The sequence below is a fragment of the Heterocephalus glaber genome, unplaced genomic scaffold (genome assembly GCF_053883595.1).
Source record: "Heterocephalus glaber isolate CG9 unplaced genomic scaffold, H.glaber_assembly_v1.0 deba00000122, whole genome shotgun sequence".
In the NCBI taxonomy this organism is placed as follows: Eukaryota; Metazoa; Chordata; class Mammalia; order Rodentia; family Bathyergidae; genus Heterocephalus; species Heterocephalus glaber.
In genome coordinates, this window is record NW_028258138.1 from 12,028,177 (window position 1) to 12,055,943 (window position 27,767).

General features: G+C 43.4%; 1 protein-coding gene across 10 annotated transcripts in view; it reads left to right on the forward strand.

The window, feature by feature from the left end:
• The window catches only part of Tiam1 (TIAM Rac1 associated GEF 1), a 384,121-nt gene that overhangs the window by 225,661 nt on the left and 130,693 nt on the right, over positions 1 to 27,767 (forward strand). For 9 of the 10 annotated variants that reach the window (XM_087213203.1, XM_004842270.3, XM_087213200.1 and 6 more), the window contains 2 exons: positions 12,111 to 12,250; positions 19,067 to 20,040. In XM_087213203.1, coding sequence (XP_087069329.1) covers positions 19,078 to 20,040 — 963 coding nt within the window. In that variant the 5' untranslated portion in view covers positions 12,111 to 12,250; positions 19,067 to 19,077. Of the gene's footprint in view, positions 1 to 12,110; positions 12,251 to 19,066; positions 20,041 to 20,074; positions 20,455 to 27,767 lie in introns of those variants that run through there. The other variant, XM_013071286.3, reaches the window with a different exon arrangement.

The following is a 27,767-nucleotide window of genomic DNA, read 5'->3' on the forward strand; positions in this document are numbered from 1 at the left end:
GCTTGCCTTTCATATGCTGAAAAGGGAATTCCAGCAGAGAAAATCTCGGGATACTTACCATTATGATGCTTATGGGTTTTGATGTGAGCAAGTCAGAGAAATACAGGTTTGTTTTCAGGTACGGAAAGCATAGAAACTTCCAGACCATTCTCTTAATTTTAAAGAGCATGGAATAGTGAGGAAAGTTGGACTGAGTCACTAGGGGCCCCATGTTCAATCCTTTTCCTTCTTGCCAACCATCTCTGCATTCCCTTGCCTGCTGCTCCTCTGTCAGCCTCTGATGGCCTGGTTACTGACATAACCTGAGACTCACTCGAGATCTGCACAGCTACTGACTTCTCATTTTCCTCTCTTATAGAAAAGTTAAGTGATTGGCATTAAATGCTACATTTGTTTGAAGTGGCACTTAGGTGCACTTACTTATGCGTTCCAGATGCATCTATCTCACTATGATTTGTGCAGCTTTGAAACATGATTGCAGTTGACAACCTTATTTAAATAAGACAACCGAGCCCAAGGAGGAAGTAGGGAACATGGTGGGTGTCCTGCAAGCCCAGACAGTTATGGAAGCTGAACTCAAATCTGCTTTACTGTCTAACTTTGCAGTTCCAAGCTGGAGACATCGCTTTTTTTTTTTCTATTAAGTTATGGTTGCTGTTGGATGCATTTTATTATGACAGGTATTGGTTTGGTGTGTCAAAGACATGGTTGAGCTAATGTCTTAAACTCCTGGCCTCTCACAGGTTATGAGAGGGGTGTTTTGTTCTTGGTTTTGTTTTGTTTGTTTCGTTTTTGGCTTTTTGATTATACAGTGAAATTGGCCACTACCTTTTGGGAGGTGCTATGGGCTTAGTGTTGGGTCCCCACCAAGTTTGTATGTTGGAACTGACCCAATAGGATGATGTTATGAGGTGGTGAGATAACATTCCCATAAAAGAGGCCTAGGGGAGCCTAGTGCCCCTTGTACCACCTAAGCACACAGCCAGAAGCCACCCTTTAAGGAACAGGCCTTCACAGGACACTGAATGTGTCCATACACTGACCGTGGACATCTTAGTCTCCAAATCTGTGAGCAGCACATGCCTGATGTGTACAAATTACTTAGCCTAAGATATTTGTTATAGCACCCCACACTAAACAGGAGGCTAAGTTTTATTCTTCTTAAAAAGGAAAAGCATTTTTAATAGACTAATTACTGGTTACCACTGAGGTTTTGTTTATGGTACAGTAACAGCATGATTCAAATGTTGCTTGCAGTTTTGGGAGAGAAAAAGAAACAAATTTAAAATTACGAAATGCTGAAAATAGGGACCCCTTTTCATTACTTTGAAATGTGTTTTCTTTAAAAAATATTCTGACCATCTAACATCCCAGAGTAACAACCATTTCCAAGGTGGGGATGTGTGTGGAAGTTGGGTGCCACAGCGTAACTTCTGAACGAAAGTGTGTGTGCACACGTTGGGTCTGTGTGTGCAAGGCTCAAGGCAGAGAAAAGCGTGTCACAGTGCTTAGTGTTGTTAATTACCTTCAAAGTATCTATAGGACTTGAAACAGACATTTTTCATTTTCATTTTTTTTTTTTTGGTACTGGGGATCGAACTCTGGTCCTTGCGCTTGCGGGGCAGGTGGCGGAACCACTGAGCTAAATCCCCAGCCCTTCATTTTAATTTTATTGGTATGTTCCACCTGGCTTCCTTTATTTGAGGTCACTTGTGGATTGGACCCTCAGCATCCAATAATATCACTAAGGGTATTCTGACTCTCAAGGATAATGGTCTGGAGGATCTATTAGACCCCAGAGGAGAAGGTGTTAATGTCACCTGACTTTTCATTTACAAAACGAGAAACCTGAGAGAAGTCTCAACCTCCTCCTCCTCTCTCCTTCCCTCCTCACAGATGCATCTGTGGCCACAGGGTCTAGTTACCCCACCAGCCAGTCTCCTTAAGCCAGGGTGCTCAGTATCCCGGTTGGGACACCTCATGTGAGGCTTGACCGATTGCATAAGTGCTCCAGCATCTCTTCCAAGCTACCTATTCTGGGAACAACTGTGTTTGACCACATAATGCCGTAATAAAACCCAACCCATATTCCCTTCATACACAATAGCACACAACACCCTTTGTGTAGCATCCATAGCCTGGCCCCGTCCATTTAGTCTTACCTCCTCCACCCTTTTCCAGGAGGCCAATTCTCTACAGAATTGGGCAGATGATACTCTTACTCTTCAAAGGCTTTATTTTTCTCTACTCTTTCTCTGGAGTTTGTTGTTTTTGTCATTTTGTGACTTTTCTCTTTTGTACAAACTTCATCCTGTCCTTATTCACTTTCTTCCATTCTCATAAGCTAAGCCAAATCTTGTGAACTCTGAAGGGCCAAGTTCAGTTGACAGCTTCTCCTTGCAGAAGTGGCCTCTTTCTTCTTACCATGAATAATGCCAGACCAGCCAGTGCAGAGCAGCTAGGTGTCTGCCATCTCCCCAGGTTGTAGGCATCACAAGGAGATGGTCTGGTTCCTCATCTCAGACACAGAGCAGGTGCTCAAAAGTGTTGGTTGACAAGAAATAAAACATGTTTGTTGAGTTGAACCGAATGGGCAATAATCACTACAATTCTTACATAGATACTCTGCTTCAAACACTTCACAAGCAACATTTAGATAGTCATAAGTATAGCTATGTACTTAGGAAAAATTAAAAAAAATTTTTTTGGTACTACTAGTTGAACCCAGGGCCTTTGCACTAAGCTGCATCTTCAGCTCTTTTTATTTGGTATTTTGAAGTAGGGTCTTGCACAGTCATTAAGTTATCCAGGCTGCACTCAGACTTGCAATCCTCCTGCTTCAACCTCCTGGAGTCCTGGGATTTCAGAAATGCACCACCACACATGCTAGAATCTATTTATTTTTTTTAAGAGTAGAAAAAAATTATTGGGAGAAAGAAAGCTTCTGCCTAAGAGAGACAGAAGGGGGACCAGAAAGTGGGCACCTGCCCACCCCACTTTTCAAAGATGTTTTATACAGCAAAGCCATGTGGTGAGGCGGGTACAAAGTGGGACAAAACTATAAGACCCAATGGAAATTTACAAGGTGGGCATGAGGTGGGACAAAACCATGACCAACCAGTAAGATTACAAGTACAGTCACCCCGGTAATACTGATTAAATGGGGGTCAAATGGGGTAGCAAGTCACATAGCAAGTGTACAAGGATTTTCAGTAAGGGTGGGTCAGGGATATTTCCCAGAAAGGCTGGGTTAAGACCTTAACCCCCCATCCAGGTGATTGATACCTGTTTAGAATATCAATCACTGCTATTTATCCCTAGGGGAAGCACAGGGTGTGTAGCTTCTCTCCTTTTACAATTCTGGCCTTCAGTGAATGTGTCTTGACTGTCCTCCATGTTGGCTCCTTGACTGTCCTCCATGTTAGCTCCTTGCTGTGTTGGCTCCTGGAAGGCTGATCCTGTCTAACTTCACAGAAGATATCTAATTAACTTACCTATCTGCAATATTCCCCCCTCTGAAGAAGTACCCCTAACTGCTGTGAGGGGCAAAGGGTGAAGACAGTTCTGGTTACTTCCAGCTGAAGAGGGTCGTAGTTGTGATCAGCAGTTAGAGTTACTCTACAGAGAGTCTACCTAAAGGCCCTTGATAGATGCCAGGCATTGTCATCTTGGTAGCCATAGCTTTGAGTCTGGAGGAGACAAAGCCAAAGAAACAGTTAATATGGGCCAAATTACAAGGTCAGCAGGATTGCTGTGAATATAGCCAACAAGGGTCTCCACCGGGAGGAACTAGTAACAGCCTCCCACAAAGAGGATAAGGAGAAGGTCCAGGGGACTCAGAATCCAACATAGAAGTCCTGTTGTATAGTTTAGCAGCTATGAGCTGTTTACAAGGTCGATCTGGTGAATCCCGGTAAAAGAAGTCTAGCACATTTGTCATTGGTTTCATTTGTATGACTGCTTGCAGTTTGGCTGCCTCTAGGCAAGAATAAACAAAACTTTTAAGAAATTAGAGTATGTATAATCTAAGCATGAGCACACTAGAATGGAAGGGTGGGTTGGGAGAAAGTTGCACTTAGAAATTGAAATCGTGATTGTAACCTGCTGGGTCTTAGATTCTTTCATTAATAAAGTTTATGTATAAGTCTGATACTTTGTTATAAATCTCTCTAGTTTTAGCTGTAAGAAGATAAGAGACAATTTGAAGAGCAAATCTTGCTTAAGAAATTTAAAACTCTAGCTGAGCTCTTACAGATTTTACCATAGTTGTTTCCTAATGATCCATAACTGGTCAGCTACTGGTGTAGTTAGAAACTGCCAGAAGGGGTCAGTGACCATGTTACCTTTAGTGAAAGCATGGGAGATTTTTCCCTCTTGGTGACCCTCCTTTGGCACATGGTACATTTGTCCTCTGGTGGCCAGCAAACTCCCTGCTGAGGAGGTTGAGTGACTTACCAAAGAAGTAGGATCCTGTAGGAAAGGTTCCTTTGTGTCCTGAATCTTTGTTGACCATGCGGAGCCAGGGCCAAAATATTGGCTGTCCTCATACCCCAGTTACTTTTCTAGTTTTGGTCTCCAAACTTTAGTTTTTGAACACCCAGAAGAGAAGATCAGTGGCATAAGTATTTCAGTACATAAGTAATTTTTAGTTTTTTGGTACTGGAGATTGAACTCAGGACTTTCTGCTTATGAGGCAGGCACGGTGCCACTGAGCTAAATCCCCAGCCCTAGAAATCTATTTTTATATACTCTATTTTATATGATGTTATCATTTGTGAGATGCATCACTATTTTATGTCCCACTAGAAAGGAAAGAAAATGCTATTGACTAAACCAGCGTACAATATTGTACTTGTAAACTATATTTAACTTCAGAGACATTAAAGTGGAAAAAGTGTTGCTTAGAATCAATGAAATAAAGAATTGCATTTTACCTCTTAGAGCTTGTAGTGTTAATAGTACAACTGCCAAACAACTGGAAAGCATTTGGAAAAGAGTCTTGCATTTGGAAGTTGGGAGAAGATAAAGGAAGCCTTGTGGCTAGGCACTCAGGGAGAGACCCAGAACGCCAGGCCCTTTGGTACCCTTGACAGAGCCTTCACGCCTGAGCTGTAGTTCTTTTCTTTAAAAAGATGGAAATGGAGAGGTGAAGAACCGCCCTCCTCCATTTTTAAAATCCTTGGAAAGAGTTTCTTTAAAACAATTTTTAAAAAATCACTTGGTTTAACTGCAGAGTGCACAAATTTCTTGCACTGAGATCCTTCCTTAATCTTTGATTAAAGTCCTTTGATTAGGTTATGCCATCTAAACATATGTCAAGGCTGGTGATGTTCATGCTATCCTTTTAATAATGGTGTCACACAGGGTCTCCTTACAGTTTCACCTTTGGTAAGACAGCTACGTTTTCCCATTCTCACAGTTACTCAGTGCCTTGGGGTATTACATCAAATCACTCATCAAATAATCACATATATATACATATACATACGTATACATATACACACTTAATATTTCTAGAGTCTCTTCTTTCCCCTGTATTTCCAATGCCACGGCCTTCAAGGCAGCCTTCTTAGCATCTGGAGTACGAAGCCTCTCTCTAATCATTTCCTCCCAAAAGACTCACACTTTCCGGCTGACTCAAGCATGGCAGTGGACTGGGAACGGAAGGAAGGAAGAAGTGGCAGTTCAGGGGGGGTGAGAGTCTTTTTGGATGGCTCTTGCGTTCAAAGTGTGATGGGTCAAGGAAGCGCATTTGTCACTCCCATTGCTGTGAGCTCTCCAGAGGGGTTGGTAATGTTTTCTCTGTCATCTCTGTTGCATGCAGCCCCAGCTCTAGTTGCTCATAGGTATGGTTGCCACTGTGGCTCTTGGGTAGGCGGCATCACCCCGGGATTCCTCAGTGACCTCCTGCTCTGTGGAAAGCTACTCCTGGCCAGGAAGTTAGAGTGAGTGGGGCAGCTTAGGGAATGAAAGCATGGCCAATAACTTCATCCTGTTCTGCTTCCTGATGAGGGAAGGGGCTCCCTTGACATCTGGACCGTATTTTGGCTAAAAGGCCTCTCCCTTGGTTACATAGGAGGAGATCAATCTAAGGAGGGAGGAATCAGAGCCATCAGAGAAATTGCTGGTGACGCTCATACTTTCAGTTCCTTGGGTGGCTTCGAGAAAGTGTTTGAGGCAGGTAGCAGCTGTCTGTCCTGGCAGCTCCTTGGGCTCTCCTCTTGGTCTTTTTCCCCTTTATGCTAACCCAGTACCACAGCCTTTAGAAGAGAGACTCCCCAGTCTCCATGTGGACTGCACATGACGCTTCGAAAACCAGAGAGAATTAGAACTACAGTCCCTCCCTGGATCTTCAGGCCTTGACAATGACTGAGGAATGCTCCTCACCCACCAGCACCCTGCCTCGTGTCCCAGGAAATGTAGGTTCTTCCTGTGCATGGCAGATCCCCTGTGGCTTCCATGGGAACAGGACACAGTCTTCTGGAGGGGATAGAACTGGGTGACTGGATTTCAGAAAATCCGTTGTTGGGCAGAGTAATTGTATTTTAAAATCTCAGCTAAACTAAAGTGCTGATGTATTCTTGAGAAGATTACTCTGGTATGAAGTTTAAGGATTATACTCTGTTATGTTTCATGGGAGGCAGGGAAGCATATTTTGCAGAACATCATCTTTTCCCACTTTCTTTCTTATGGTACCCAAATAGCACAGTTTGGTCACTGGGAATGCCCTGTAAATTAAGCCACAAAGGGGTGAAATTGTAAAGGACAGATTTCAGCATTAGACATGCGTTACATTCAGCTCCATTTCCAGTTTTCTTTTGGGACCCAGTGCTCCATTCTCTCTTGACACAATGACATGGGTGGGCTTTTTAGACAGGGCTCAGACTTGAAGTCGACAGTGTAGGGACCAATAGCCCAAAGCTCTGACCTCACATGGTCACAGCTTTTAAGAATTGGGAATGGTGCTCCTTGGAGTTTTGAGAAATCAAGTGCTTCTCATGATGTGTCTTGAAAAAGTTATTAAATCCTTTTCAGGAAGCAGAGACGTCACTGGAGCCATTCATAGTGTTGGCCTGTGTGGGTATTTGGGAGATTTGATGGCCAGCTGTGGAGCAGAGCCTTTTGGGACTGGTGATTTCCAAATGTGCTCGCATGATACCAGCAGGAAGCTTTGCAGTGAGTGATGCAATTTTGCGGGTTTGGTAGTTACCAGTTGGAGGTGTCTGAGTGTAGTTGCAAGACGATACAACACCAAGAACTTAGGGGAAACTTAGAAGAGTATTTTGGCCTAAAGCCATCAACACAGTGCAAGCCAGATAGTAGTAAGCTTTCCGTAAATGGTAGATCTCCTCAGGTTGTGGTAGAACATATTATTTCCTTTTGCTGTGCACTGACTTTCCTCTTAAGAAATATGGTAATGTCTGTCCCACCTGAACCTGTTTGTTAAGGATTGCCAAAGAGTCCCTGCTCTAAAATTAAAGTTATTATTTTAGTAGATGGTTCCCAACTTATAGCCTGCTTAAATGTATTGATTCTATGAATATGTTCCTCGCTTAGTTACCTTGGGATACATTCGGGTATAATAGGAAGCACCATTGCTCAAAACTGGGGCAGTCTGTGGAAATGGAAACTTCTGAGGATTTGATTTGGCTCAATGGAGTGTCTGTTTATACCTGCCTTAAAAATGTTTGGGCTAAAATCATTTCATTCATGCCTTATGGAGCAGGAATCTGCGGCCCCTATGAAGGCTCATTCATCTTGTGGTTTGACCGAGAGGGAAGGGACAGCTCATGTCTGCACAAAGGCCAGGTGGCGGTCTGAGCTCACAAAAGCCAGGTGAGCTCACCTTTGGTGGAACTGTCCTTCACAGCAGATGGGGAGTGGCGACTTGGCAGTGTGACCCAGCTGTATATGTTTGGAGGTTGAGAGCCTCATCTCCAGCTCACTCTCCCCAGCCAGGAGCCAGCATGCGGAAGGGAAAATAGAGTTCCCACAGAGTTTACTGGGAGGTAATGGCCTCTCTGGACTCCTTTGCCAAATTGTGAGTTTTTTTCAGTCACTTGTCAAGACAAGAAAAAGATCCATATGAAATTGGTCACAGAGACTGTGTAATAGTTATGTTTTGCCGGGACAAAATACTCAACATCTGCAACTTAAAGGAGGAGAGGTTTATTTTGGTTTATGGTTTCTGAGAATTCAGTCTATGGTTGGTTGGCTCCAAGGCAGAAATGGCGCGGTCGAGAGCATGGTGGAGAAAAGGTGCTCAACTTACGGCAGCCAGAAAGCAGAGAGAGCGAAAGGAGAGCGGGGAAAAGAATGCACCCTCCCAGGTCATACCCACAGCTGTCTACCTCTAACCAAGTGCCATCTCCTTACAACACATCCAACTTTGAACTCGTCAGTGGATCAACCCACTGTGAGTATAGAGCCTGTGATCCAATCACCTTCCCGAAGCCACACCCTCAAACACATGAGACTTTAGGGGACATTTTGCACCCAAACCGTAACAACGCGTGAGCTCAGAGCATGGCTCATCATGTTTCAGAGGGCCACAGTGGAAATTCCTGTCTGATCTTAGTACTCAGAATATTTGTCCTTTTGAGCAGCTGATTTGGACATTGTGAATTATACGGTCACCACGTCCCTGTTTGAGTTGGACATTACCAAATGGAGCTAGGTGCGTAGCTCAAGGCTAGTGCTCTGTTAACTTTATTCCACTTCCCCCCAGCCTCGACTTTGCTTTCAGCTCTGTGTTTCTTTTCTTTTGCAGTAGTAATTGTGTTTATTCTTTTTTCTTTTGGGAGAAGGAATTGAACTCAATGTGTTCGCACTGAGCTGTGTCCCCAGCCCTTTTGAAACTTTTATTTATTTATTTATTAATTTATTATTTATTGATTGATTTTTGGAGACAAGGTCTCAGTAAGTTGCTAAATTGCCCAGGCTGGGCTCAAACTTGTGTTCCTCTAGCCTTAGCATGTACCACTATGCCTGGCCCTTTATTATGTTTTAAATTATGTTCGTGGAAGTCCCTCCGAGTCTTTTTTTCAATAAAGTAACACCTGAAAAAATAAGTTAAATTTGACTGATGCATTTTCCTTAACCTTAATTTTTAAGTGACTTAAGCTTTTCCAGTGTCCCAGACCCATCCACCCATCCATTGTGAGACCAGTTAATATTGATTTGAGAGCTAATATGAATAGTAAAAAAAGCCAAGTCTCATTGGTGCTTATTATCTGTATAATAAATCCTCAGAATTTTGAACCAAGTCCTCTGCCTCCACTCCTCCCCTTGTAGGTTCAGGTGAAAGGGGAAATTATTAATTCTCAATTTACTAATTATGGAACTTCTTTGACATTGAAGAAAGATAAAAGAAGAATTAACATACAACAGCCTTTTGGTAAGGTGTTGGTTGCTAAGACATATTGTGTTACATCCTCGTTTTTCCTGGTGCTTTTCAAACTGGGTAATTTACTAGCCCAGAGTCTCCTGATTTGCTAAGTAGTAGAGCCTGGTAAGTGAACCTGGGTATTTTGAGGGCAAGTACAATACCCTTTTTCTATATACTTTGATTCCTGGAATTTGTAAGGACTTAAAAATGACAGAGTGCTCTTTTTGAATGTTTTCAAAGGTGAAAAAGAACATTCTAGTCTAGCAGACTTTTTAGGAAAAGCCATGGATTAAATGCTGTGAACTCCATGTTTCTGAGACACGCCATAGTTTCATCTTCAATCGTATTACAGGGCTGAAGCTGTGGGACTTTCAGCCTTGTCTATTTTGGCAGGTTTTTGAGGCCCAAGGTTAGTTTTGGTAATGATTTCCCCAGCCCTAATGCACAAGCTTCCCTGTGAAAACTGGTCATTTGATACCTGACATGGAAGTTGACTGAGTTGGGAGTGAATCAGAGTGAGATTGAGAAACTTGGACTATTCAGCATTTACTTCCTGGGGTCATCAGAATCTAATGTGAGCAGGCTGGAACTGTGGGCTCTATCAGCATGGCTTAAGTGTGGGGGAGCTTAGCAAATTGAGTGCACCCCCATTTTCCAGTAGGGTTAATCAACCTGTGTTGTTTGGTAGCAACTTTACAGTGACTGATTTCATTCAAATTATAACAGACTTAGTTCCAATGAATTAGGTGTCATGTTAGCCAGTAACAGTAGCCCGTCCCGTAGCATATGCTCTTTGGTTTCAGATGCTAAATTAGAGTGGAAATAATAGGTAATATTTAATTCAGCTCATCTTGGGTTATGCATGCAGCAAATTGTGTAACAAAGATGATCTCATTTAATGTTTATAACTCAATGGTTTAGGAATTATTATTATTATTCTCATTTGTAGGAGAGTACACTTAACACTCAGAGTTTCTCCTGAATTATTCTACAAGTAAAGATTTGACTTGCAAAGCCAAGATTTGACCCAGTGTGTGAAGTGTGATTCCAGACCCAAAGTTCCACCCTAGAGCTTGGTGCAGTTGTGCCTTTTGGTGACATCAAATTCTTTGCAACTTGGAAAGAAAACCCAGAGAACTGATGGTCTGGAGTCCCGGGCGTCCTTTACAAGGCTCTGATGGCGTTAACCCGCTACAAACAAAATCAGTACACATTGGCACCTTTATGCCCTTAAAATATCTGCTCATCACAAATGAATAAATGTGGAGCTCTTCATTCATTCTCCTTATGGATCAGTTTTATGGCCTAGGTCATAAGTAAAATATTTTTCTACTAAAATTGGAAAAAAATCATAATCAACTCATTGTTGTTTTATAAATAATACCCTGTAACTTTGATCTTGTTCCTCATGTAGTTCTTTTGTTCAAAGACTAGAATATAGATGGAATAAAATTTAAATCTGATAGCTAGGACATTCCTTTATTCATTCATTCATTTATTCGAATATGAAAAGTGCACTCTCAGCCTCCATAGTGCAGGTGGAAGGACAGCCGCCCGCAGGCCTCTGTGCCAGCAAGAATTCAGCCTCACAAATTAATGGCAGCTGGCACCGTAATGAGTCCATTTCAATATCAATGGACTGTTGCTTATTAATTTCTGCCAGTTCCTAAGCAATTCAGGAACTGCTTTGAAAATTTGGAAATTTGCAGAAAGCAGTTGAAGGAGGAGGCCCAGGCAAAGGGAACAGGAGGCTAGGAATGGGGGTGAGCTGGAAAGGGCACGTATTGTGGGGTAATAACGGGGTGTTGCTAGAACTCAGGCACCTTCCCCTCAAGCATGAGTCACTGACTTGGTGATAAAATAGCACATGTCTCCAGACAAGGAAGAACTGAAACTTCCCTTGCTGGTCTGTGTAGATGTGTGTGCTTATTTACTGTCTCTGCAGTTGCTTTCCACAAAGCAGGCAGTTCTGTCCACCTTCCTGCCCCACGGATTTGGCATTGAAGGTTCCCACCTCCTGGAAATCACTGGCAGGGGGTGGCAGCAGTGAGCAGCCCACAGTGGCACGTCCAAGTCCAGGTGGAAAGGAGTAAAATGCAGGCTCAGAAACAAACCCCCAGGCCTTTGCTGCCAGCCTTAGTATTCAGTCTCACCTCAAAACACAAACTCAAAAAAAAACCAACAAAAAAAAGGAGAAAACAAATGACCATTAATCTGGCTTGGTCCTGGAGCTATCCTTATCAATTTATTTTTTTATGTTGACAGTTTGGGTGTTTTACCTAAATCCTTTCCTATACATATTTCTCCTGAGTGTTCTCTAAGTGATGTTTGCCATCTTAAGGAAACTTGCATTAACTTTTGTTATAAATGCATCTCTTCTTTGAGAATAATGGAGGCTTCCTTGTTTCCTTTCCTCTTTCTGTTTGTTGAGAATCTTTGAAGATTCCGAGAGAACAGTGGAAATCACCCAGAGATAACTGCGGAGATAGATGAACATGATACAATGACTTAGTTGCAGGGCTATGTAGGTAAATATGCTGTTTTGCATTTATTTATCTGACCAAGCCTGTCATTCTACACCTGTAGTTAAAGTTGCATCCTTGGATTCAGGGACAGAATATTTCATGCAAAGTTGGTGTCTGAGAATTGATAAAAATGGGTTTGATGCCAGATGCCCGTTTCTCATCTTGTGGCTCACCGTGTTCTATCCTTTCCCCTCCAGGTTTCGGGCACATTCCCCTGACTCAGCTGAGGCCAAGATGACCACCATGCCAGGCAGGTGCTGATGTCATTTCCGGATCCAGCATCTAAATGCCCCAGTGTTCTTGGCTTTTGGGCTGGGGACCACTGTTGCCTTTCAAGGTAGGTGTGTGCACGTGGATTTGAGCCTGCCTATGTGATTGATGGAACTAGAAGAACTGCTTTAAACGTTGGGAAACAGATGCTTTTTACTATGCCTGAAATTCCTGTGTTGTGTGTAGCTCATGGGAAAAAGAATTTGAAACACTTTCTTGGATTAGGGCTACACCCATCTAACAATTCAAAAGCTTTAATGTTAAAACAAAACAAAAAAGCCAGACAGGTACCTCTGAAATCTTTTCTCCTCCTGTGAATTGCCCTAGGGAGCTCTTATCCCTAAGCTTCCCCATCTTTATACTGCATTGTATTTGAAAAGGCAAAACTGAGTTTCAAAATCCAGCCCCAAAACCATGATATATTTTGTTTCTGCCTTGAATCATCTTTGAAAAGCAAAAATAAACAAAGTCAAAATAATAATCTTTTCTAAACCGGAAGATCATCTTTTATTCATTGCAAAACTTTCTTGTTTGGTCTCTTGGGTCAGGGGTATTTGCGTGTGACTTGGCAGAACTATTTGCCCGGGTTGTAACAATTTAGTGAAAACTTTCAGAACTTCGCCTTGGTTTAATCTTAGCTCTTTTTTTTCCTCCTCTTGTCTTCAAGCGCAGCATCCAGGAGGGAAAAAACAGGCTTGAAACCAAGACCTCCCACTAGAATCTAATTTTAAATTTGCAATCTGTTGTCTTGTGATTTTCACTTCAAATTTAACTTTGAAATAAATACATTTCATGCTTTCCCCTGCCGTTTCGGAGGTCTGTTTTCGAGTCACAGAAAGGTAATCGTTACGTTTATTTTAATAAGTTTTTAAATACCTCAGGGGAGTGAAAAAATATTATTAATAATTGTAACTTGCACACATCACTAAATGTCCTTGGGTCAGGTTCCACACTGACTTCCCCAGTGACAGAGGGACCTTGCTTTCAAATTAACTTCTGACTTGAGTATGGTACAAATATGATGGGGTCATCTTGGACTCCGCAGCAGGATCTGACGATTTATCTATGAGAAGTGCCCTTACTTTAAGGTGACCTCAGTGGTGAATAGTCCCACTAAGGACTAAAATGTTAGTATATTTCCGTCATAGATACGGTGACGGGGCATGGTCCCTGCCGCAGGAAGATTGCAATACAGTGGGAAGGGGTCCCTAAAAATGAGATGAGTGTGTGCAGGTACCAGTGCCCTGCCACAGGCTGGGTGTGGGGATGGACGCAGAGCCGCAGGAATGGAGAGTACAGTGATGACATCCAGGGTCGTAGTATTCTCTTTATCGTAGGTGATTTTTCCAGGCCATCTGTTTGGAGTTTGGGTTTTGTCATAGCTGTCTGCATGGTGCCCACATCCTCACTTCTTCTGACTGGAAAAAAAAGTCACTTGAAACCTGTTGACATGTTTTATTTTTATTCCCTTAAATAAATGGAAACTTAAGAAAATACCATAAAAAGTACTGTGAAAATTAAATAACCCATAGGCACTCCATCTACAGTAGTAGCTTTTAAAATCTTGATCATGTGTGCATGTGTAGGAAGTATTTATTGTTATTATTATTGTTGTTGTTGTTATTACTTGCACTCCTGGGGATTGAACCCAGAGCCTTCACACTGAGCTACCTCTGGAGTCCCTTTTTTAATTTTTAATTTTTTAATTTATTGTTTTTTTGTTTGTTTGTTTTGGTACTGGGGATCGAACTCAGGTCCTTGCGCTTGCACAGCAGGCGGCAAATTTTAATTTTTTATTTTGAGACAGGTTCTTACTAGATTGCCTAAGCAGGCCTTGAATTTTTGATCCTCCACTCTCAGCCTCCCAGAGTGTTGGGATTACAGTATTTGTCACCACTCCCAGCATTATTAAATATTCTTAATGGTAATTTTAACCTGTTTGAGATTTGTGCCTTGGACATGCAATTCCAATATAAGTTTTGACTTGTTGAGGATAAGCAACATTTTGCTTTAGAGATGTTTGATATTTATAGTAAGATCATCCTTTTGATTACTGTCCTGTGAACAGGGCACACCCTGGCCAACTGACCCACAGAATTGCCTTTGGTCACCCCATAGTGAAGAAGTGGAAGGCATGAATTAAGTGGAATGTGACAGGAGTGAGCGCTTAAATATTTCCCCAGGTGATTCAGCTTTGGGCCACAGTAGAGCACAAGGTGACTCCCTTAACCCAGTTCATGGATCAGGGCTATGTACAACCCAGTGGCCTGAGACAAGGGACCTACCCAGGTCTGCAAGTGGAAGGGACCTAGGGAGCAGAGAGTGCATTGGAAGCCAGGTGATCCTCAGGCACCCACTGGAGAGAGGTCAGTGTGTTTAAGAGCAGAATGTTCTTGTCTGTGTTTCATGGTGGCTGGATAGAATTTCCCATCTAGTAGATTGTATTTTGTCATTTGTTCAGTGATTTTTTTTTTTTTTTTAATTGAGCACCTGCTACCTTTCAGGCTTTGTTCTAGGCACTGAGCCTACAGCAGAAATAAGAAAAGTAAAATGTTTAGTCCTGTTGGAGAAGGAGAGAATAAAAGAGACAAGTGGACTGTGCCGTGTGTTAAAATTAGGATAAAAAGTAAGGGGAAAAACAAAACGAGAAAGGGTTGAGGTTTTCAGCAAGGATTTGCCATTTTAGAGAAAGAGGGGCCAGGAAAGGGCTCCACAGCAAGGCAACACTTAGCCTCAGATGTGCATGCCCTTGGTGGAATGAGCAAGCGACTGTAGGTGCCATAAGGAGGAGCATCCCGGGCAGACTAGGAAGAGCACGGGCAAGGGCCCTGAGGCAGGCCAGGGAAGCCCAAGGGTAGAACACAAGAAACAAAGAGAAGTATGAGAACTTTAACTTGAGATTGAAATACTGAGAATTAGTCTTATGCTACAATTTTGTCCACTACCTCCAATTATCCCTTGAATGCAAGAGCTACTGGGACCACTAGTGACCTACAGAAATGTATTCTGAAAATGAGAGATTACTAAGTGTATTTCTTTACTTTTTAAGTTACATTTTTTTATGAGTACATATTTGCAGAACATCATGGTTACATTCTTCAGATTTGATTCATGTACATAACACATCTTAATTCTTTTTACTTCCCTTGAGATGGATGAGTTTAGAGCTGGTAGTGTTTCCTGACTTGAGATCTAATACAGGCTGAGTGAGCATCCTTTATCCAAAATGCTTGGAGTTTTAGAGTTCAGATTTATGCTGGATTTCAGAATATTTGCATACTTATGTACATAATGAGATATCTTGGGAATGGGATTCAACTCTAAGCATGAACTACACTCATGTTTCACGTATATCTCACACGTTATTTAAGCCTTCAGTTATCATGAAGGTAACTTTACATGATATTCTTAGTGCATCTGTAGTTTGACTACAACCTGTTGCATGAGGTTAGAGGTAGAATTTTCCATTTAGGGCATCATGTTAACCGTAACAGTGTTTCAGATTTTGCATGTTTGGATTCGGGATGCTCAGATTGTACCATTTTTCGCACCTTCTATTTACTTTGTCTGAGTCTCTGCAGTTTAATCTCTTTTTGCCTCGAAAATTTTCTCTCTTACCTATGTGACTGTATGATGATTGGTGAGGTCACTTACCTTTTGCTTTTGTCACTGAAATGCACAAACACCTATTCAATCTTTATCCTGAGTGGGATATGTTTAGTCTCTGTAGAGACTTTTAAAAGAAAAGCAAAGGAAAGAGAAGAAAAGAAAAAAAGCGAAAGTCACTTTCTGCCTGGAAGTTGCCTCCAGGCTTCAGGAACAAGACCTATGCAAATGTAAAAATGTAAACCAGGTTTTGTTGGTTTGAAATAAAAATAAATCATAAGGGGTAAGTGGGACAGAATGGGAGGAAATTAAGATGTTGGAAGTTGCTGGCATTTTACACTTGTCCGAGAGAGGGATTCGAGTTTGCAGTTCCCCAGCTTTCTGGGGCTCCCTTGCTGGGGAGGGGCCCCTCCTGTCCACAATGAGCAATTTCAACTTTTCAGGACCCCTCACCCCAACCTCTGCCTTTGCTGACCCCATACAGACCTTCTTGGATCTCCCTAACTTTCAGGAAAAGCTTTCAAATTAAGTGGGTTTCAGCAGCCCATAGAAAACTGATTTTTCTTACTTGTATTGCTTTGAACTTCATGTTGCCTCTGTTTAGGTTTAGGTCATCCTCTGAGAATCCTTCTTGGTAGGGCTTAGGAGATTTGGCATTCATCTCGAAATTCTAGTTCTGAAGATAAAAGTAGTTCTTTTTGTACCTTGGCTGCCTGGAAAGAATCTCACTACTAAAAATACTATTACTCTAACAGACCCATCAGCGTGATACATGGAGGGCTGTATTTCTCAAAGGTTGGGCCGTTTCCTTTCAGGAACCTCTCCCGAGGCTTTTAACTTGATTAGTTTTCTGTTGGCAGAAACAAACCTAACCAGAAAGTTGTTGAAAATATGTCTGTCGATTTATATTTGCAAACTTTTGATATGTGTGATAGAGGAGGGGTAAATCTGAGCATATTTAAGGTAACAGTTTTGCCTCTTCTTCCAGTCAACTTATTTCACCATGATTCTTTCTGTTTTTGAATTTAAACTTATATGATTCTTAAAACGGGGCCGTGACTAACATTTGTTCTACATCTTTCATTATTTATTGGCAAAACATAAAATTTATACACTTACTACTTATTAGAAGAACATGAAATTTCACTCTATATGTATATGTTAAGACACCACACCGAGCTACGCATATAGGCATCTTAATTTATACTTTAAAAAAATTAAGAACTGGGCCGGGGATTTAGCTCAATGTAGCTGCCGCCTGCCTCACAAGCGCAGGATCCCGAGTTTGACCCTTGGTACCAAAAAAAACAAAACAAACCCAAACAAACAAAAAAAATCAACAACTCTGTGGCCTGGGAATATTGCTGTCCCAGTGGTAGAGCACATGCTTAGCATGTGTAGGGCCTTAGGTTCGAGCCCCAGCACTACTAAAATGAATGAATGAATGAATGTATGAAATGAATGAATGAAGTATAAGAAATTGTTCATGGCCTTTAGTGTTACTGGAAAAGCATATTTGTTTATTTTACTTATAAAAACTACAGTGTGCATTAGTCTTAGGAATTAAGACATCATCAGCGCTTCTGCTTGGATAGTTGATCTTTTTTTCCTCCTCTACTATTATCTTTTTTACTTGCTTCTTAAAGATCCTGGCCAGAGAAGTGTGAACATACTGCTTTGAAATATATTACTGCCAGTAAGCAGGAGATCCCCTTTCTTGGAAAATTCCCTCTGAGGATCCTATGATGTGTGGCCTCTCAGGGAATATTCCAGTACAGGAATAGCTTAACATCTGGTGTCTGCAGGAATTACCTCTGAACTCACTGGAATGTTAAGTGGAGGTTTTACCTTCCTGTGGCCACAAATTTTATTCAGTGAAGATGTGCTTGGGAGGTCTTATGCAATGTGTGAGACTGAGCAGTGAGAGTGTAGAGTGATCCCTCAGCAACGTGAAGGTATATTATATTATATTCCAATGTGTTTCCTTGCAGTGGTCATAGCAATAACATTTCCTGGCTCCTCGTGGCACCTTTTACTTTTTGTTTATTGTGTGCCATCCCTGGCTAGAATACCAGTTGCACAGGAGCGGGGAAATGTGCCTCTTTTGTTCCTTGATGTGTCTCTGGCTTCTAGAACACAGTACGTGCTTAGGAAATATATTCAGAATGAGTGACTCTGTAGGTGCTTAAAAGAACCAGCTCAGGTGTCTGCCCAGTGACTGTTTTCCTTTCCAGCTGTTGCCATGTGTGTTATCTTAAGTGTGTAAGGTTTGAGATGAAATGGACCTCGGGAATCAAGGAGAATAGACTAAGTAGAGGCACAGTTGTCAAGCTTGAAGTTGTCAAGCTCCTACCTGCTGTGCCTGAAAGAATTGTGTCATCAGGTCAGTGGCAGAGACTGGGAGAATGTTGAGGGGGGACTTGAATCGATCTAGATAACCCCCAAAGGCTGACTCGCTTAGTGGTTTCATAATGTGAATTTCTGTTCGCAGGGCACTCTGTACCAGATTAATGTTTGAAGGTTGGATTTGCTCCCAGAAATAAACCCATTAGTCTGCTGCTGAGCAGGGTTTATTTTATTTCACTCATTCCCACCCCACCCCACTCCATACCCCTCCAGAAAACCTCCCCAAACAAGCTTCTCCTAGTGCTGTGGAATGACTGGCAAAAGCCCCGCAACCCCCCCCCCCCCTTTTCTTTCCTTTTTGACTTTGATTTGTTAGGAAAAGTCGATTGGACTTTCATCTTGAGGTTTTCCATTTTTGATTGATTTTGAAGTATGAATAGAATCTAAGTAAAGCAAAACCTGCAAAAGAAAAACTTTTAGAAGGAAAGGAGGGAGATTACGAAGTGCACTTGTGAATGTCACAGATGTTTATGATACAAGCAGACAACAACTGCTTTGGCGGACAGCTTGGTTTGTACTTGCGAGCTTTCAATTTATAAATAGGAGCAGAGCTTTATAATTGTAGTGCATAGGAAGGAAGACGAGGTGAACTGCAGTTGTTCGTTTCCCTTGGGCATCTGCCCTGTGGGCAGAGACAAGTCTGATTCGCTAACGATCATATTCCTGCGCGTATTTCGCATCTCCAGGGACAGTCCCGGCTGGTGACGTCAGCTCTCACCTGCCACCCAGCGAGCGCCCGCGCAGCTGCCAGGCGCAGGGAGGTCAGTGGGCCCTGCCCGGACTCACGGCCAAGGTGCGCTCGGCGCTGTCTCTAAAACGTTCTGACAGTGACTCAATTATCCTCCCCTTCTCCCCCCTCTCTCTGCTGCAGACCACAAAACCATGGGAAACGCAGAAAGTCAAAATGTAGACCATGAGTTTTACGGAGAAAAGCATGCCAGCCTGGGGCGCAAGCACACGTCGAGGTCGCTGCGCCTCTCGCACAAGACGCGGCGCACACGGCACGCGTCCTCCGGGAAGGCGACCCACAGGAACTCCGAAGTGAGCACCCGCTCCAGCAGCACGCCCAGCATCCCCCAGTCTCTGGCCGAAAATGGCTTGGAGCCCTTCGCCCAGGAAGGCACCCTGGAGGACTTCGGGAGCCCCATCTGGGTGGACCGGGTCGATATGGGCTTGAGACCCGTGTCTTACACCGATTCTTCTGTCACCCCCAGCGTAGACAGCAGCATCGTCCTCACCGCAGCCTCCATGCGGAGCATGCCAGGCTCGGAGGAGAGCAGGCTGTACGGGGATGACGCCACATACCAGGCAGAGGGAGGCAGGAGGCAGCGTCCCTATACATCCAACGGGCCCACTTTCATGGAGACGGCGAGCTTTAAGAAGAAACGCTCCAAATCTGCAGACATCTGGCGGGAGGACAGCCTGGAATTCTCACTGTCTGATCTGAGCCAAGAACATTTAACAAGCAACGAAGAGATCTTGGGTTCCGCGGAAGAGAAGGACAGCGAGGAGGCTAGGGGGATGGAAACGCAGGCGAGTCCGCGGCAGCTCGGCACCTGTCAGCGTGCCAGTTCCCTGGGTGACTTGTATGCCCAGAAAAACTCCGGGGTGACGGCAAACGGGGGACCGAGGAGCAAATTTTCAGGCTACTGTCGGAATTTGGTGTCTGATATTCCCAATCTTGCAAACCATAAGATGCCACCAGCTGCTGCCGAAGAGACCACTCCGTACAGTAATTACAACACACTTCCCTGCAGGAAATCTCACTGTCTTTCCGAAGGTCCCAGCAACCCACAAATTAGCCAGAGCAACAGCATGCAAGGGAGAAGAGCAAAAACAACTCAGGTAAAGCTATCAGCATCTGTTTCACTATTTTGGAAGTGGTACATGACTGGAAATGCATGATTTTTTGCTTTTATAAATGTCCCACCTTTAAATTGGGTTTTATCATGTTTGCCTGGTAGTTCCTGCAACTGGTGTGGCTTTCCGCTTCCCCCTTCTTATAGTTCTGTGGTTAAGGGGTGGGGATTAAGGGCATGTGTGTGTGTGTGTGTGTGTGTGTGTGTGTGTGTGTGTGTGTACGGGGAGGGGTGTAATAGGAATAGAGCTGATAAGTTCATAGTGAGAAACTGCCTCTGCAGAAACAGTTCTCCAGCAACAGCATCTCTCTGATTCACGCAGCCTTTCTAACTTGGCCCTTCTGTGGACAGAGGCATGGTGGCTTGCGGGCACTTGGAGCTTCTTTCTTCACTGCAGCAGGTGGGAAGAGGTTCGAGGGGAGGGGAGCTCGTTTACAGAGACATTTTTAATTTAGGGCGGGCTCCGGTCACTTGTCAGCCTCTCTCTGGGGTTGGCAGGCTTGCCGTCTTACCAGGAGCCATTTCAATTTCCTGTTCCTTGTGATGCTGGCCAGCCCTGTCTCGGGAGGGAGGTGTAGCGGAAGGAATGACATGGGTGGGTTCCAGTCCCTACTTTGCAGCCAACTTGTCTGACCTTAGACAAGTCCTGACTTCTGCTTGTTTCTCTGAAAAATGGGACTAAGGCTGCTCAGGTCCAGTGCATGAGAGAGTGGGTGCGAACAGATGTTTAAAAGAGTTAAAAGTATTTTAGGAAAGGAAAACCCACTAGCTTAGTTTGCAATGGTAGTTACTGTTAGGATAACGAAATGTCAAACAGTCTTGCATGTTTTGGTCCTTTTCTGCTTCCTTGTGGCAGAGTTCAGAGAGTTTGGCTTGTGATGGGGTCGGGAGAGTGGTTGGTTGATTGTGTTTCTGGTTAAAAATCCTGATTTGGCACATTTGCTTCTGAAAGATATGTTGGTCATCGGGGTGACCAGCAAGGGGTGCTGAAGTCAGTGCTCTGACCCGCTTAGTAGGGGAGAATCACATGGGCACACGCGGGTCCACTTCTGTGGAATGAGGATCCAGGTAGAGTGGCCCAATGGTGGAGGGACTGGAGGAGCTGGAAAAATTAAAAAATCCTCGTTAAACTCCCTGGGTTTCTTCCTGAAGATGGGTTTTGCTGGTGGTGTCCAGGCCGCATGTCTCTTACCTCTTCCTACCTGAGTGGCCTTGGGCAAGTCATTCATGACCAAGTTATTCATGGTAACAGAGTTGGGTAATGCTGCCTCACCTGTCCAAGGCCCTGGGTTCCGTCCCCAGCACTGTCCCCAAAGTAGGGATGACCATGAGTTTTTGCGAAAATGGAATGAAATAACATTGGTAGCATAGCGCCTGGTGCATGGGAAGCGGCTGATGAGGGAGAACTTGTTAACTATTGTAATTTTCATTAGCATTAGTGGTATTATTTGTGGTTACCCTGGTACCCATATATACCTGAATATACATATAGATATATTAGGGTAGTTTGGTAATGGCACCCAATCCTGTGTCCTCAAGATGAGTTTAATAAAAAGGCTGAATCTGTGGATGTGAAGCTTTCTTCTAGATATACTACCTTAATTTTAACCCATTGAGATTATGACCGAAATGACAGGATAGCCCGGTGTGGTCCCTTTGCCCACCCTATGAGTGTTCCTTCTGCACTGGAACAGGTAACTTATTAAAGGTCACCTGAAAGGCTCAGAAGGACTGTATTGTCAGATTGGCAGATGTCAGATTGGCATCATAGGACTAATTCAGAGATGGTGTGCTGGCCTGGAGTTGGAGAGATATAGACTGATGTAGACTGTAAAAAATGAAACACCTCTGCTTTTTAAAAAAATAGTACTGGAGATTGAACTCAAGACTTTTGTTTGCACAGAGCTACATTTCCGGCCCCCTTTTTATTTTTTGAGACAGGGTCTTACTGAGTTGCCAAGGCTAGGCTTGCACTCGTGATCCTCCTGCGTCAGGCTCCCACAATGCTGGGACTACAGGTGTCCCCCATTATGCCTGGCTTGGACCATCACCTTTGTGTCTCTTTTATCTAAAACAATGCCAAGTTAGCACGTGCTCTGGGTGAGACTCAAGAGTGGTGTCCAGCTGTGATCTGCTCTCTGTGTCCATGATCCTATGCTGGGGACAGCTCGACCCATGCTTGCCCCACCCCCAGCTGGCTATGAGGGGGGTATGAGCTCTGGGGTCATGGTCACCCCCAGAAGAGGGCAAAGCAAGACAGTCTTCCCCTCTGGATCTGGTCCCACAGAAAACTCTCGTGTAGTTGTTCTATGAAATTTCCGTTCTTTGGCTTGTTGCCTTCTAAAATTGTTAATATATGGAAGTGAGATCATCTAAGTGTGGTGTCTCATAAAGTCGCTGCTTAATGTAATGCCAAGTGCAATGGGCTGGGAATCTTAAGAAGGGCATTTGCATCCTGGCTCATCTGCTTACCTGTTGGGTGACCTTGGGCAAATCGCTCCATCTTCCCATCTTCTGCATCTGTCCAGTGAGAGTGACAGCAGCCTCCAGCAGGACCATTAGAAGAGTCACATGGGATACCTTTCTTGCGAGCCTTCTGTGGAGTCTATGAAATGAGCGGAAGTATTATTTTTGTATTGACTTTATATGTTGAGTGAAGATCTTTAATGACTTGAAACAAACCCCAGAATTATGCACAACACTATCCATCCACCCACATTTCCTAGTCTAAGTTTGAGCCCACTGTGTTCCAAACAGTGTATTTTAAGAGACAGTGGGTGTGGAAGCTTCCTTGAAAAGAATTCTCTTTCTTTTTTCTTTCAGTAAAAGTTTTTGACCCGGGGGACCTCTTCAGCGATCTTGAATCATAGACGTTACAGTCTCCTTGTCTGCCCTGGTGATGTAGTTGAATCTCTAATGGTCCTGTTAGCAATTTGACTCCCTCCGAAAAAGTTCCCGGCCAGCATTTGGCCCCAGAGCATGGCCTCTCAAGCCTGGAGAAAATACATTTTATCCTGAATAATGTGAACAATTTCATTTGATTTGAAAATGATCAAAAAAGAGTTTTTGGCCAGTCTTCCTGTTTTTGTTCAGTAATTGGATGCGTTACCAAAATGTGAAGGCCCCGGGGTTCACAGTTAGGTTTTAAACAGTGGCACTAATATGTGCCACCGTGTCTGACATGTAATTATTTGTTTAATTATATATTCGAGCATGTGTGTTTGTTTGTGTGTGCAGTACATATGCTCTGCGTAAAAGTTTATATTTCAGAATGAGTAAAGCTTGATAACTGTTTGAGGCAGAATTTACATTTTATTGATTTCTGTAAGAGCATGGAGTAGGCTGGGCCTTGGATTTAATTGATGGCTAGTTGGTGTTTTGGCCTGAATTCGAGTCTCTGTATTTCTTTCGTTACAAACAGAGGAGGGCTAAGCAGGTGTCGTAGGAAGATGAGAGTGTCAGCATATCCAAGCTCCTGTGTTTGAACCCATTGTCTCTCAGTTGTTGAATCTTCATAGATCTCAGTGCCTCTTAGAGGAGGCTGATTCAGGAGGGAACTAGGCGGAGCTGACAGTCCGGTCTCTTGCACACAGCAGATGCTCAGTAGATAGCAGTCACTAGTTGTGATGATGAAGTTTGGCTTAGTGTTCTGGAATTCAGTTCTCCTGCAGCTCGGAGATTTTCCAAGTGTGAGCTGGAGAGAGAGAATGCTACCACTGTTGGCCCCTCCAGCTTGTAGGTGGGTCCTGAGTCTCTGTGGGACATTTTGGCTGGGGCTTATTGTGCACACTTGTGGGAGGAGCTTCATCCATCTGCTCAGGAGGCGAAAGCATATGGTCAGCTGTGTACTGAGCGTGTCTTATGGAGCTACACGCCCCAGAAGACTGCAAGGGAATCTCCACTGAGGTGTGGTGCTGGCAAGTAGGTTTATGGGTTTGGCTGGGAATATGTTAAGGCAGAGCCCTCAACCAGAGGTCAGGGATTTATTTCAGCCCTATTTTGAGTTGCCAGCTTCTTGGAGGAACTCAGAGGTCACCCCTCTATCCAACCCTCTTGCTTTTTAGAGAGGGAAGGGGACCTAAAGAGACATGGTGACAAAGTCTCACTTTTCTACCAATGGTTGCCCTTTCTTCTGAAGCATACCCCACACTCTAGTACCTCCTGGGGTCCTTAGAGTTGTTTGAAAGGTGAAAATCCTCAATTTTGGTACAGAAACAAACAAATAGACTTGTTGACTGAAAAAGAAATTGTTATTGCCCAGTCCTGTCCCCCGAAACTGTGGTCTCAGAAGGAGATGACCAGGATAAATCCTGGTCCTGTCTCTGTCCCTGAAGCTTGCTTGTTTTGACAAGCAAATGGCCGAGGTGATGGTTTAAATAAGATAAAGAGTATGGCAAGATCGGAAGAGAATCTTGAGTTCCTAGAAAAATTGTGTTGATTTTTAATGTTGTTTGTTTGACAACTTAGCTCAAATGTCTCAGAAATAAGTTTGTTTCCTGAGCTGAAAATTGGCATCAACAGCCAAGTAATTCTTCATCTATATCGTAGACTCCTTTGAGAATCAGCTGAAAAATTTGGACTTTTTCCTTAGACAAACACACGCACCACCCTTCTGCATATCTAGTCAGGGTCCACGCATCCCCTACAGTCCATCCAGAGGCTTCTGGCTAAGAACCTCATGTTGTTTCTTCATGAAATAAGATATTTTCATGTGAAATCTATTTTTAAATAACCTCTCTCTTCCTTTCTCTATCTTCTGTTTGATGCTCTCCCCCCCCCCCCCAACACACCACTTTATCTTTCTTTTTCTGGCAAGTAAATTCAGCAATGAGTTACTTATTTTGAAAACGAGTCCATCTATTTTCAACAGGAATATCTGCCTTCTTTGCCAAGATCTTTTTTAGGGGAGTGGGCGGGTGGGTAGGCAATTGAGAGATGGCTTATGTCAGCACTTCTCAGCCCCTTTCATGTTCTTAAAAAGTCTTTTGGACTCCAAGGGGCTTCTGTTGATGTGGGTTACAGCTGTAAATATTTATCATCTTAGTAACTGAAATAAAAATGTAAAAAATGCTTATCAATTAATTTTAACAGGACTATACTAATTACATGTTCACACAAAGATGTCTTTTTCTTTTAAATTTTTTTTCATTTTCTACAATTAAAAAAATCAATTGGGATGAGAGGCATCGGTTTAGATTTTTGCAAATCACTGAGATTCCTGGTTTAGCAGAAGATATTAGAGCCTGTTATTTGCTCTGCACCACTCTGGCCTTATGCTGCTTGGTGGGACTGTAGGAACCAAATCTGGCCTTTGCACAGGTAGGTGGAAAAAGAAGGGCTCTGGGGAACGCCTTGCAGGTATCTTAGCCACCCCTGCCTCACACCCTGAGAGCTGCTCAGCCCTGCTAACAAGGGTGGGGAAAGTTCAGGCGTTTGAAAATAACAGTTTAAAACGGAGTACAGGAGCAGAAGAAAGCTTATGCCCCTGCCCTCACATTCTGTCACAACAGTTTAAGTGATGGTTTTACAGCGTAACTGAGGAGGAAGAGGGGCTGGCATTGAGCAAGTAGAGCCCTCTGAGCTGGCAGGTGAGACCTTGTTGAATGGGGCCCAGGGGCCAGCCTGTTATGAGGGTCTGACAAGGGCTCCATGGAGCCCAGCTGATCTTAGTTGGAGCACCCACTGACCGTGTCTGGCTCGGGCCATGAGAGAGCCCAAATTATCTCACTTACTTTCTGTACTTTAAAAAGAAAATTAAAGAAAAATATTTAAATGAATTCTGCTTGCATTTATACAAGACATAATGAAACTGGACTGGTTGAAAGTTGCAAATTTAAGCTTTACAGCTAGGCTTAATTTGCCATCTCAACTTTAGCTGAGTGTAAGCTGAGCTTGGCAAAGATTAGACCTTTAAATCCAACTAAAATGTTTTCCACGAGAAACTGTTTTCCTTGTTTTGAGATTGTGCAGGGAAATGAGCAGCAGTTAGTTCATTCAACAATTATTTTTGAAGTGCCTACCCCATGCCAGGTGCTATTCTTGGCACTTGAGATACGTCAGTGAGAAAAGATCCCTGAGCTCATGGAGCTAGTTGGGGCGAATTGGGGGGTGTGGCAGGAGACGGATTGCATGCTAAGGAGCTAAACAATATGCTATGGAAGAAGGAGCAAGGTGAGGCGATCAAGGCGGGTGTGAATTTCACATGGGGTGGTCAGGGTGGGCCCTCACGAGACAGGCAAACTTGGGTAGGACTGGAAAGAGAGGGGGGAGTTGGCTCCTGAGGGTGCTGAGCACATTTGAGGAAAAGAAAAGCAAGGAGCCCAGTGTGGCTGGAATAGGGCTGAGAAGAGTGACAGGGGATGCTGTAGAGAAGTTGGCATGGCAACCGGAGGAAGGAAAGAGAAGGCATCCAGGTCTTAGGAGAGGAGCCTTCTTGCAAGCGAGCATGGTTGGGAGCATGCCCTGGAATGGGTTCTTCAGTTTCTTTAGTGGGAAGCTGCATCCAAAGCTCAAGGGCTAGCACTGGTCTGGTCATCACTAGAGGGTCTTACGAGACAGCGTGTGGAGCTCTTCTCACATTGCTCTTGGAAGTTTCATCTGGCGATGGTGTGCAGGATGGTTAGCAGAGGGGAAGCTGTGAGAATAGAGAAAGCTTATTGCTAAACCAGGTAGGTGGCACTAAGTTGGAAGAGGAGAAGCGACTGGGTATGTGACATATTATGGGGAAGGGAGTAGAGAAAGGACGACTACAAGGTGGAAGCACATACACAGACAAGCCGATGAAGGGAAAGATGATTCATTTAACTTGGACATGAAGCTCTCTCCAATCAGGAGTTACCTGAAGCAACGTTTCAAGCACTTGCTAACTGACTTTGGAGTCCCTTTTTAGTAACAATAAGAATTTCAGTTCCAGTGGTTGTTTTGAAAGAAATTGTGAGTCACTCCCATTGGGAATCATTAGTGCAGGAGGAATTGGTATTGGAAACATAAAAAGCTATGAAGATTTTGCCTTAGGAAAGACAGAAAAGGGAAAACAGAGCCAGTTTCCCATTTCTAGAGAATTAGGAATGACCATCATTAGCAATAATATCCACTAATTCACAATGTAGACTCTGTCACCATTTTCTTAGTTTACTGTGCTGTTTTGTGATTGTGAAATACTAATTAAAAAGCTCAGTAATACTAGGCCCATTCCTATTTGCTTTTTGTTTTCCCCAGATTCCTCAGAAACAATCTCACTTCCTTGATGGAACAGGAAGCCAGTAGCTGAAAATAGGCAGAGCTCTTTCTCCCTGGGCTGAGGTGTGAATAAGCTGAAGATAGAAATGACAGTGATTATAGGTCACATGCTAAGCAGACACTGTTGCTGTCCTCATAAAACAGATGAGGAAAAAGAGGTAGAGCCTGGTGTAGAGGGTGAGAAGGAGAAGACCAGTGGAAGAACGTCTTAGGATTTAACCAGGCACCAATTGTTCTAGCTGAAGGATTCTAAAAGTCAGAGTTCCCTTTCCCCATTGAAATCCAGTGAATTCTCTTATAGTGTAGTCAGCTTCTCTGCACAGGTATATATCCAAGCTAAGCTGGATCCATCAGGGAAATTAAAGTGACTGAGTAGAACAGTTTCTAACTGCATTCGACTTACAACTACAAGTGGTCAATTGGTTCTTCTGGTCTCCGAATTGTCTCAGGGCTCATGCATTTTGTAGCTAATTA